Consider the following 12088-nt stretch of genomic DNA (forward strand, 5'->3'; position numbering starts at 1 on the left):
ATAAAATCTTTTTTTTTTTAAAGATTTTTATTTATTTATTTGACAGAGAGAGACACAGCGAGAGAGGGAACACAAGCAGGGGGAGTGGGAGAGGGAGAAGCAGGCTTCCCGCCAAGCAGGGAGCCCGATGCGGGGCTCGATCCCAGGACCCTGGGATCGTGACCCGAGCTGAAGGCAGGCGCTTAACGACTGAGCCACCCAGGTGCCCCTGAAAAATAAAATCTTAAAAAATAAATAAATAAATAAATAAAAAGGCAGGGCAAGGAATCCCCTTGGGGGCCTGCCTGGCCACCTGCTTCTATGCAAGGGTTGGACAGCAAACCATGAGCCGGCCGTCCGGATGAACTGTGCTAGCTCACCACAGTCCCACGCTAGTCTTATGTCCCCCAGCCCGGGCCGCGCTCCAGCACTGGGGAAGGGCTGCTGCCTGCTCAGGGCTCGCTAGGTGCCTCACCACCTGCATGATCATAGCACCTGCTCTGCTAGCACCTTAGGGACTTGAAGACAACTGGGAAATTGTCCAGATGATTCCCTTGATGTTACTGTAACTTACAAGTAACTGTTCTCTCATCAAACCAAACACATAACACTGGGGTGAAGATTCTGGAGATTTTATGGCTACAAAAATAGTCCGTCGGGCTCCTGGTTGGCTCAGTTAGTAGAGCATGCAACTCTTAATCTGGGATCATGTGTTCAAACCCCACATTGGGCATAGAGGAAAGAAAGAGAAAGAGAGAGGAAGGGAGGGAGGGAGGAAGGATGGGGGAAGGAAAGGAAAGGAGAGAAAGAAGAAAATTGTCCTGGGAGTTTGGGCTCTTGGTCCCCCCAAACTTGTCTGTACCTACATCTAGACTTCTCCCTATAGATGCATTTGCCCCAAGAAATAAGAACAGTCTTAGGGGCACCTGGGTGGTGAGTCGGTTAAGCATCCAAATCTTAGTTTTGGCTTAGGTCATGATCTCAGGGTCGTGAGATGGACCCCCGTGTCGGGCTCTACACTCAGCACGGAGTCTGCTGAAGACTATTTCTTCCTCTCCCTTCTGCCCCTCCCCCCACCGCTCTGTCTCTCTCTCTCTCAAATAAATAAATCTTTTTTTTAATTTTAAAAATTGACACTGAAAAAAAATAGACAAACAAAGCTAGCACTGGCTAAGACTATGTAAGGTACAATCAAATTCTGACAAAAAAATGCAGTCTGCACATTTTGAGGTGGGGAAGATGAACTGGCTCGAAATAATGAAATTCACAAAGGGAAACATTTCGTGGAAACATTCTGTAAGGAAAAAAGAAAGACTGAAAATTCGCACAGGACAAAACTGATCCTGATGAGAATCATTTTAGTAAAATGAAAACAGAAGAAACATGGGAACAGTTTTATGACTGTTTGTAACTGCGCTGTATCAAAATTGAGCAAAGAACTAATGGAGTTGGGGACTTTCTCAACCATAAATGCACTTACGCTGGGATGATTCTGACTTGGATTCTGTGCCTTGTAACATGGACTCAAAATATCCTCAGTGTTTTACATACCTGCTGGCCTTCACTGCCTGTCATGCCGGGCAGCTCTAACAAAATACCACAAACTGGATGGCTTAAGTCAACAGAAATTAATTTTCCCATGTTTCTGAAGGCTAGAAATCCAAAATGAGGTGTCAGCATGGCCACGCTCCCTCTAAAGGCTCCAGGGAAGATCCTTCCTTGATTCTCCCTAATGTCTGGTGATCGCTAGCCATCCTTGCTACTCCTGATCACCCCAGTCTCTGCCTCTGTCATCACAAGGCCTTCTCCTCTGTGTCTGGGTCCAAATGTCCCTCTTCTTAGAAGGACACCAGTCATATTGGATTGAGGGCCCACCCTACTCCAGTATGACCTCATTTTAACTTGATTACATCTGCAAAGACCCTCTCTCCAGGGAAGGTCACATTCACAGGTTCCGGTGGACATGAACTGGGGGGGGGGGACACTATTCAAGCCAGTACACTGGGATAAGCTCGGATTTAGGGCCTATCTACCCACCTCAAGCACATGCAGCTCTGCCCTCTGCACATGAAGGAGATGAATTTTATTTTATTTTATTTATTAGAGAGAGAGAACACAAGTGGGAAGAGGGGCAAAGCGAGAGAGACAAGCAGACTCTCCCTGCTGAGCTGGGAGCCCGACCCGGGGCTCCATCCCAGGCCCCTAGGATCACGACCTGAGCTAAAGGTAGACGTTTGGGCGCCTGGGTGGCTCAGTTGGTTAAGCGACTGCCTTCGGCTCAGGTCATGGTCCTAGAGTCCTGGAATCGAGTCCCACATCAGGCTTCCTGCTCAGCGGGGAGTCTGCTTCTCCCTCTGACCCTCTTCCCTCTCGTGCTTTCTATCTCTCATTCTCTCTCTCTCTCTGAAATAAATAAATAAAATATTTAATAAATAAATAAATAAATAAATAAAGGTAAACGCTTAACTGAGCCACCCAGGTGCCCTGAAGGAGATGAATTTTATTTTATTTTCTTAAAGATTTTATTTATTTATTTATTTATTTATTTATTTATTTATTTATTTGAACGAGAGAGCGTGCGCACGCGCATGCACAAGCAGGGGGAGGGGCAGGCAGAGGGACAAGCAGACTCCCCACTGAGCAGGGAACCCAACATGAGGCTCGATCCCAGGACCTCAGAATCATGACCTGAGCCGAAGTCAGTTGTTTAACCAACTGAGCCACCCAGGCACCCCGAAGGAGACGAATTTTAAACTCTGTAGACAGGAAGATTCCTTTCCCAAATTGAAAACGAATTCCCTTCCCTGAGCAGAAATAACGAGGTTGCAGGACACTCGTCCCATCTGCCCTAAACAGCTAAGGCAGAGAGGACTCCTGGTTGACTGACCCACCCCCAGTTCTGCAAGTTCTTTATTCATACCTGGTGTCCTCTTAGCAAACTGCAGAACGTACTTCCGTGCCGTCCAGACACCCCATACAAGGCATTACTTGGGCATGCTTTGCACACAGACCCACTGACCCATATAATATCGGTCTGAGAAACAAAGGAATATGGAAACTCCACTCAATTCCCTGCAGCCTGTGAAACTATAGCCTTGGTGGGGTTAGGATTCCTTCCTGGTGAAAAGATCCCCACCTTTCATGAACACTTATAAACACCCACAGCTTTAAAAGTTCTCAAAGATATATAAAGATTTATTTATTTTAGAGAGAATGAGCGGGGAGGAGGGGCGGAAGGAGAGGGAGAGAGAGAAGCAGACTCCCCCCTAAGAACGGAGCCCCATTGGGGCTCGATCTCACGACCCTGAGATCAAAAGTCGGACGCTCAACCGAGTCACCCAGGTACCCCCTCCAAGATATATTTTTTTAAAGTGCATTTGAGCCAAGTATCTACAGACTTACTTCGGTCCCTGCGGCGAACCCTGGGGTTTCTGGGAAACATCAACCACCTTGCTCAGCAAAGCAGGCAGCCAGCCTTTTGGCAGTGATGTAATATTTGTGTATTTGACAAATCCCTCTGGGTGAAGTGCTAATTATTTTTCTAAATAAAGCCCCATTTACAGTATTTCCCATTTCAGTATTTCCCTGATTGACAATGCTGTCCCTTTTATCGCTAAATTTGTTTGAATTAGGGGCGCCTGGGTGGCTCAGTCGTTAAGCATCTGCCTTCAGCTCAGGTCATGATCCTGGGGTCCTGGGATCGAGCCCCGCATCGGGCTCCCTGCTCAGCGGAGAGCCTGCTTCTTCCCTCTCCTACTCCCCCTGATTGTGTTCCCTTTCTTGCTGTCTCTCTGTTAAATAAATAAATGAAATCTTCAAATAAATAAATTTGTTTGAATTACGTTCCCCAGTCATCTGTCCTATCCCACTAGGTTATTCTATTCTTCGATCAGCACCCCCTTGTTCTTATTACTGAGATTTATAACTTTCATATCCAGTGGGCTCCTCTCCTTGATATGTTCACTGTTATTATTCTAAGTGAAGGGACATCCTTCATGGCATTTCAACTCTGACTTGCTCTAATATAGTTTATACCTTAAGTCTCCTCTGGACTGAGACTCTTAAAACTCAAAAAGTCTGCTCTCTGCAAAAACTTCTCTTCCAGGGCTGGCATGTATGGCTGGGCAGGTTGCACACTATACAACTACCTGGTCTCCAGGTACATCACAGTCCTATACACCGGGTTTTCACATTTACAGTATTTTGTTGGTTTTCTAAGATGCACACTGGTTCACATTTCTAACATCTCTGAAATTGGGGTGCACCTCACGTGGGTGACATGCCATAACTTAACTAGCAGTGTGAGAAACTGTGATGTTACACCATTTTTGGCAAAGACGACACAGCTAGAAAAGGGAGAGCTGGGATTCGAACCCTGCAAGACCAACCCACAGTTTCATGTAATGCAGGGATTTGTGCCCCATATGGGGAGGGAAGCCTGGGTCCAGTCATTTGGAGGAAGAAAAAAAAATTTTTTTGACCATAGTGTATGAGCATGTGTGCAGGTGCCTGTAAGCAAGAGCAAGTGGGTGGGGTGGGATCAGAGAAAGACCCACCACCCCTCCCTCTCGCCTAGCTCTTTCTTCTGGAGGAGATGCGGGAGCGCAAGTTCGATGGCTTTGCCCGCACCATCCAGAAGGCCTGGAGGCGCCATGTGGCAGTCCGGAAGTACGAGGAGATGCGGGAGGAAGGTGAGAGGCTGCAGATGGGAGGCTCAGGGTGGGGACAGATGGACTTGGAAGAGCCAGGCCACAACCTCTCCCCCCGACCCGGTGTCCCCACAGCTTCCAACATCCTGCTGAACAAGAAGGAGCGGAGACGGAACAGTATCAATCGGAACTTCGTCGGGGACTACCTGGGGCTAGAGGAGCGGCCGGAGCTGCGCCAGTTCCTGGGCAAGAGGGAACGCGTGGACTTCGCTGACGCGGTCATCAAGTACGACCGCCGCTTCAAGGTGAGGTGCTAGCAGGTGGGCACGTCCGGGATCCTGGCCCCAGCCTGGCACCCCCACCAGAGGTACACCCTCACCTGGCCCAGATACACCTGTCCACAGGTATATATTCACCTAGCCTAGATACACCTGCCCCATCACAGGTACACCCTCCACTGAGCCAGACACAACTGTACACTCAACTAGTGTAGATACATCTGGCTATTAAATATGCCCTCATGTAGCCCAGACATACCTGTCCATCACATACATCTTCATCTGGCCAGACAGAGCTTTCCACAATTACACACTTCCCTCACCCAGAAGCCCTGACCATAGGGCCACCCCCACTTACCCTGGACACACCTATCCATTAGGTATACCCTCAGCCAGTCTAGATAGATCTGTCAATACGTCTGTATCTTCATCTGGCCCAGACACACCTGTGCACATGTACACTCTCATCTGGCCTGGGCACCCACGTCCAGCAGGTATACCTCCACCTCTCCTGTACCTGTTCACTGGCCCAGAAACCCCTCTCTAGCCAATATACCCTTACTCAACCTCCTATTTCTTATATAATGTAACTCCTCATATACCTTCACATGGAGGGAAACACTCAGCTGACCTGTCCTTCACCTGCCAGCACCACTCCCCTGTCTGAGGTTGATCTCGTGGAGCCAGGTGGCCCATGCCCAGGGCTCCAGCCACCAGCTCTACTCCTGCATCCTCACAGCCCATCAAAAGGGACTTGATCCTGACGCCCAAGTGTGTGTATATAATCGGACGGGAGAAGGTGAAGAAGGGACCAGAGAAGGGCCAGGTGCGTGAGGTCCTGAAGAAGAAGCTGGAGATCCAGGCCCTCCGAGGAGTTTCCCTTAGGTGAGGCCAGGCCCTCCCCTGCCCCCGCCCCCTCATCTGCCCTCCTGTCATCCTCAGCTACCCTCGCACTGCTCACCCCATCTGTCACTCTGATCCTCTAACCTACGCTATACCTGTAACCCTCTCTTGGCCCTCCGTGTCACCTTCCCCTTCCCCCACACTCATGATCGTTATGTGCCAAGAGCACCTGTTCCCTCACCTGACGCTTCCCTATGACCACCTTCCCCAGCTCCTTGCCCCCTCTCGCATCACCCCTCACTTCCCTTCACCCGACCCTCCCCGTCGCATCTCACATGTCAGTCCTGCCACCCTCACCTGCCTTTCCTCCTACCCCTCCCCCAGCACAAGGCAGGACGACTTCTTCATCCTCCAAGAAGACGCCGCCGACAGCTTCCTGGAGAGCATCTTCAAGACCGAGTTCGTCAGCCTCCTGAGCAAGCGCTTCGAGGAGGCGGCGCGGAGGGCCCTGCCCCTCACCTTCAGCGACACGTACGCCCCCCCCCCCCGCCACCGTCCTCGGGCTGGGCTGGGCACAGCTCCCCCTCTCCCGCCCCGCGGCCCCGGCCCGCTTGGGGAGTGGGCGTCCCCGCAGCTTCCTCCTCTCCCCACAGACTACAGTTCCGAGTGAAGAAGGAGGGCTGGGGCGGAGGTGGCACCCGCAGCGTCACTTTCTCCCGTGGCTCCGGCGAGGTGGCCGTGCTCAAGGCTAGCGGCCGGACCCTCACAGTCAGCGTGGGCGACGGGCTGCCCAAAAGCTCCAGTGAGTCTGCGCAGAGCTGGGGGCGGAGCCAAAGAGGCGGGTCCTATGGAGGCGGGGCCAACGAGGGGGTACTAACCAAGGCTGTGGGGGCGGAGCCAGTGAGGCTGGCCCGGAGCGGGTTAGGGCCGTGGAGGGGTGGGTCGAGAGAGATGTAATGGCAAGGTCGCTGTCACGGAGAAGGCAGGGTCAGCAAGGTAACCAATGAATGGGAGAGAAATGTGGAGGGGGCGTGACCAGGGACATAACGCCCCCCAGTGGTGGGCGGGCCTAGAGAGCCGCGCCAATGAGAGGTGGGCCCTGGGGGGCTGGGCCAGTTACTGGGCAGAGCCACTGTTCCAGTAACTACGGGGCGGTGCCGATGGGACAGCCAGGGAGCCAGGGGGCGGAGTCTGGCGCGGGGCCACAGAGTGGCCTGGACTTGTGGGCGGGCCCAAGAGCCTGTTGTGGTCTGGTCACCACTCAAATTCCCATTTCTTTTCCCCTTTCAGAGCCTACACGGAAGGGAATGGCCCAGGGAAAACCTCGAAGGCCAGCCCAGGCCCCTATCCGGGCAGCCCCTGCGCCTCCCAGAGGTGAGGAGGATGTGTCTTCCCTTGCCTCTTGTGTGCTCCATGACCCAAGCCATGCCTGCTGTCAACAGATAGAACTCTACACAGCTCCCCCTCTTCCACAGAATACAGACTAAGCTTAGTCTGATATTCAAAGCCCTTCAGAAGCCAAACCCAGCTAACCACCAACCTCTTCTCTCCTCCCATCTTATACTCCTGTCACACAAGCTACATCTTATTTTGCCAATTTAACAAATTTGTTCTTATCCCCAAGCCTTTCCTTAGGCTGTTTGCTCCTCTTGTCTCCCAAATTCCCACTTGGCTTGAGCTCCTATTCATCCTCCAAGACCCACCAACAAAAGCCCTCCTACAGAAGAGGATAGGGGAGATCTTACCCTGCAGAGACTCCCTCTGGGCCAGTCCTTACCATGCTGGGTTGAGCATGTGACTAGCTGCCTCCCCCCTCACACTGGGATCTTGGAGCTAAGTCCTCCCCAAATCCTCCTACCATCACCCTGATAAATGACCCAACTCTTGCTCCTGCCACAGGCCTGGACCACAATGGAGTGCCTCCTTCTGCCAGAAGGGGGCCCCTGCCCCTGGAGATCACATCTGGAGGGGGCTCCCAGCAGCCTCTCCGGGGCCCTCCATCCTCAGCCCTGAGGGTCAGCAGGCGCCCCCGGGCACGGCCCCCCTCGGAGCACAACACAGAATTCCTTAACGTACCTGACCAGGGTGTAGCAGGGTAAGTGATGAAAGAGGGCAGCCCCAGGAGGTGGACAGGGGGCAGGGGAGTGTCTGGGCCTTGACGAGCGCTCCCTGTACCCACAGCATGCAGAGGAAGCGCAGTGTGGGGCAGCGACCTGTGCCGGGCGTGGGCCGACCCAAGCCCCAGCCTCGGATGCATGGCCCGCGGTGCCGGGCACTGTACCAGTATGTGGGCCAAGATGTGGACGAGCTGAGCTTCAACGTGAACGAGGTCATCGAGATCCTCATGGAAGGTGTGTGTCTCAGGGCAGAGCGGGGAGGAGTCAGACCCTGCTTGGCAACCCCCCATTCCTGCACACCTTTCCGGAAGAGAACAGAAGCAACCAGCCCCCACCAGAGATACTCTCTTCCGGGCCAGTGGCTGCATAAGCTAGAAGTCCTCAGATCTGGAGGTTCCCTCCTAAGGCTCTCTGGGGGCCTGGCCTCACAGCAGCATGCCCAATCCCCTGGGCCTCATTTTTCTCTCCCGTGAAGCCCAGGGCTAATAGCAGAACCCACCTCAAAGCGACCCCTTGTGAGTAAAAATGGGTCGGTCATGTCTGGATGGCCCAGGCCACCTTCCTACCTTAGCCCCCTGGGCTGCCCGCCCCTCCCAGAAGGGCTTGGGACTCAGCAGCACCCTCTGCGAGTAAGTGGGGAGTCCCAAAGGGGTCATTCACTGGTCCCTCATGTGGAGTGAGGGGAGGCACCTGTAGGAAGAGATGAGGGACGAGCACGAGAGAACGGTTTAGAACATGACAGAGTGTGAGGCAGTGGCAGGAAAAACCATGAGTTCGTCCATCCATCCCTCCTTCCACCTGATGACAGTTCTCTTTTCAGCATCTGCCTTCTGCCACACCAGTGGTGATGAATAAAACAGGCAGGGAGCCCCACGAAGGCTTCCTCCTGGGTGGGCCGCACACTGCCTCACGCTCCCCTCTTGCCCACAGATTCCTCAGGCTGGTGGAAAGGCCGGCTGCACGGCCAGGAGGGCCTCTTCCCAGGAAACTACGTGGAGAAGATCTGAGAGGGGGCCCGGATTCGGCCTCCTGCCCGCCTGCCTGCCTGCCAGGGAGCCAGGCCCTGCTGGCGAGGGCCTGGTTTTCCTTGGCCACATTAGCCAGAAGGTCCAGTCCTGGGGCCTCCAGCCCAGCCCAGCCCAGCCCAGGCCCTGGGTCTAGGTCTGGGGGTCACCACTGCAGCCACCCCAGGGCCCTGGCATCCCCCATGTCACACGCCTCCTGTGTCAAACAGGGCTAATAGCAGAATCTACCTCCCAGCTGCCTTGTGAGTATATATGCGTTGTGTCCTGTCGGCAAAGTGCCAAGCACAGTTGGGGACACCTTGACAAGTGAGACTCCCCTTCTTCTGTCATCACTGAGGCAATAAACATTTGCCAGGTGAAAGTATGAATTAAATTTACTGAGCGCTAACCAGACGCTGAGGGAAAAGCCGCAAATACCCCATTACAGGTGCAAAACTGGGGGCCGGGAGAAGTTTTGTCACTTGCCCAAGATCCCACAGAGCCAAGCCTTGAACTCATATATACGCCCACCCCACATCTCCCAAAGCTGGTGTTTGTCCCACTTGCCCGCTCACCCACTCTTGGCCATTTGCATCCTGGCCTTCCTGCAGAAAATAGTCTGGTGGGTCCTGTCATCTTTGAATCTGCAGCCCCCAAACCCATCCAGGACCTGACTGGACCCTGAGGAAGGAGGCAGGTCCCACACGGTCCTTCACGATCCAGCCTGGGCCACCCCTGGCCCCCACACCACCACCCCCATGTCTGTGCTTTCTTAGCCCTCACTCACCTGGAGTCAGAACCAGTTCTGATATGCAAGGGCCCTGGCTTTCTGCACCTATTGTCATGGATTTAGGGGGTCAGCCTGGCCACTGGACTCCCCAGATCTTTCCAAGCCAGTGATGGAGCCTGAGCTTTTCAGAACTCCCTGCAGATGCAGGTGGAACTGCTGGGGATCCCACCATGGTCTGAGCCTAAGTATCCCGACTTCCCAAACAGACACCCACTCTGGGCTCAGACCCTCAAAGGGCAGCCAGTCTGGGAGAGACACAGCCAAATTGGTGGTGGTCAGGACTGGGCCAGAGAAGAGACAGGGGCTGGGGCAGGGGAAGGGGATGCAGAGAGAGAGTGGGCATTGCTGGAGGAGCCAAGAAGGAAGAAAAGGGTTTGGGGTCAGCAGATCTTGACCGGCAGACACCACATACAGCGATCTGCGCTGTGACAGGAGAACTCCAGGCAGAGGACCCCTACCCAACTGGAGGATGGGAGAGGAGGTATCAGAGAAAGACTGGCCAGCAGCACCTTCTGCAGGACCTGAACCTCTCTCTTCTGTCCCTGCTTTGGGAAACTGAGCGTGGCTGAAAAAAAATCCCAAGGTCACAACTGGGTCTCAGCAACCCTTTTATTAGCCAATCATTACACAAAAGCATTTAACCAGTCCCCTGAATGTCCCTGGTTTCCTCCATCTCTGATTTTCGCTCCTCCGCTGCCCAACCACCACTGTGCATGTCTCTCTCTGCAACACTTAGACATTAGGACAGGCTGAGGAGGAAGTGCATGAGCCACCAACCTCATCAACTGGGCATTTCCTGGTGCCGAAGAGGAATTGGGGCTTCCACCTCCTTCCTCTCTCCTTGAACTCACCATGCAGGCTGCCTGCCCCCTGACATTTTGGGGTACAATTCCAGGGCCCCACTGCCATGGCGGTCACCCCATTTACAGGAAGTAGGGCTTTCTGGGCCTCACATCTAGGTTACAGCATCTTCAGACTGCAAACCTCAGAATCACCTTGGCCCTGCCCACTCCACAGCCCCACATCCTGTTGACTTATAGAATTTCTTAAGCCTGGCCCCTCCTCTCCCTTCCTTGGGTCCATGTCCTTCTGAGGCCTCACCCCACCCTTCCCCAGATTGCACCAACCTCCCCTCCACACACAAACACACCTCCACCCTGCATCAAACGATCCGGTTTTTTTTTTTAGATTAAAGAGTTTTTAACTGTATTAATGATAATCAAAACCACATTTTTTTAAATTCAAACAGCACAAAGTATGAAAAGACAGTCTCTCCCTCACTTGAAAATCTCTGTTCCCCTCCCCACTTTTTTAATGTCTCCTTCTAATGATATTCTCCACATATAAAGGCACATAGGTACATCTTATGTACACAGATGAAAATACGCTGCACATAAAGTCTATACTTGCTCAGAACTCAACAGACACCTCTTGAATGTTAAATGATGTATTATAGAGACCTGAGATCAAAGATCCACTTTACCATCCCCCCAACTGCCCATCCTCCAAACAACACCCAAGAATCAGATGGTGGACCTACCCCTGCTAAAAATACATCAATGATGAGAACAGAAACCGCACTCCTCTCTATGGTTCATGAGGTCCTGTGTGACCTTCCCTGCACCAAGTTCACTTACTGACCTCCACACTCTGCCTCCACTCTGTTCCAGCAGTGAGCTGATCTCCTTACTGGTCCTTGAGAAGCTTGTCCCTCCCCACCTCAGGACATTTGCACAGCTATCCACTTCCCAGAGTCCCCTGACCTTCCATTTGCTCACTCCTTCCTGACCATCAGGTAACAGCTCAAAAGTCAACTCAAGAGAGACTTCTCTCCCTTCTGTGTGCGTTTTCCTTTGTAGCACTTAATATCCCTAAGGTGGTTTTCTGCATTTGTTGACTCATTGTCTGTTTCCCCATTTTAAAATGTGAGCAGGCCCCTGAGGGCAAGGATGTTTGTCCTGTTCCCCTCTGGGTCCCCAACGCCTCGCACACAGTAGGCGCTCAAGGAATGTAGGATGGATAGGTGCCTTATTCCACGCCGGCCCACCCAGGGGTCTCCATCCTTAGGCTACACCTGTCCGGAGGACAGACAGCTTGCTTCCTGCCCCTGGCTATCACAAGGAGCCTATTAGAACTTCAGAACTCCGTGCATTGACAATGCTGACGATCACTGCCAATTTCTCTCCAAAAAGGCGGCCCAAACAACATCACCTCTTCAAAAAGGAGAGCGGCTGAGAGCTGGTGATGGGACGGGAGGGGATAAAGATACCCATTTAGCAGACGAGAACAGAGGCCCCGAAGGATTTTTCGCCAGGATCTCTGAGCACAAGGTCTTTAAAGGTGCACTCTTTGATAGGTCTGGGCTTGCAAACCCGCAGCACCGCCTACCGAGCTCGCCTCCTGGAGGACCCAGATCTCAGGCCCCACC

The 12088-nt window shown here is 52.9% G+C and overlaps 1 protein-coding gene and 1 long non-coding RNA gene across 3 annotated transcripts in view; one reads left to right on the forward strand and one right to left on the reverse strand.

The window, feature by feature from the left end:
* MYO1F (myosin IF) overlaps positions 1-9252 on the forward strand; it is a 31945-nt gene extending 22693 nt beyond the window's left edge. For both annotated transcript variants that reach the window (XM_025863141.2, XM_025863142.2), the window contains 9 exons: positions 4556-4670; positions 4764-4933; positions 5646-5791; positions 6134-6280; positions 6403-6551; positions 7040-7123; positions 7649-7844; positions 7931-8100; positions 8797-9252. In XM_025863141.2, coding sequence (XP_025718926.1) covers positions 4556-4670; positions 4764-4933; positions 5646-5791; positions 6134-6280; positions 6403-6551; positions 7040-7123; positions 7649-7844; positions 7931-8100; positions 8797-8873 — 1254 coding nt within the window. In that variant the 3' untranslated portion in view covers positions 8874-9252. The remainder of the gene's footprint in view (positions 1-4555; positions 4671-4763; positions 4934-5645; positions 5792-6133; positions 6281-6402; positions 6552-7039; positions 7124-7648; positions 7845-7930; positions 8101-8796) is intronic.
* LOC112816584 (uncharacterized) overlaps positions 1-10766 on the reverse strand; it is a 49173-nt gene extending 38407 nt beyond the window's left edge. The window contains exon 1 of the long non-coding RNA XR_012377094.1: positions 10438-10766. This is a non-coding gene — a long non-coding RNA (uncharacterized lncRNA). The remainder of the gene's footprint in view (positions 1-10437) is intronic.
* Between the last annotated feature and the right edge of the window lie 1322 nt (positions 10767-12088).

Source organism: Callorhinus ursinus, unplaced genomic scaffold, assembly GCF_003265705.2.
Source record: "Callorhinus ursinus isolate GAN/ISIS: 27379988/994484 unplaced genomic scaffold, GSC_fseal_2.0 scaffold107, whole genome shotgun sequence".
Lineage (NCBI taxonomy): Eukaryota > Metazoa > Chordata > Mammalia > Carnivora > Otariidae > Callorhinus > Callorhinus ursinus.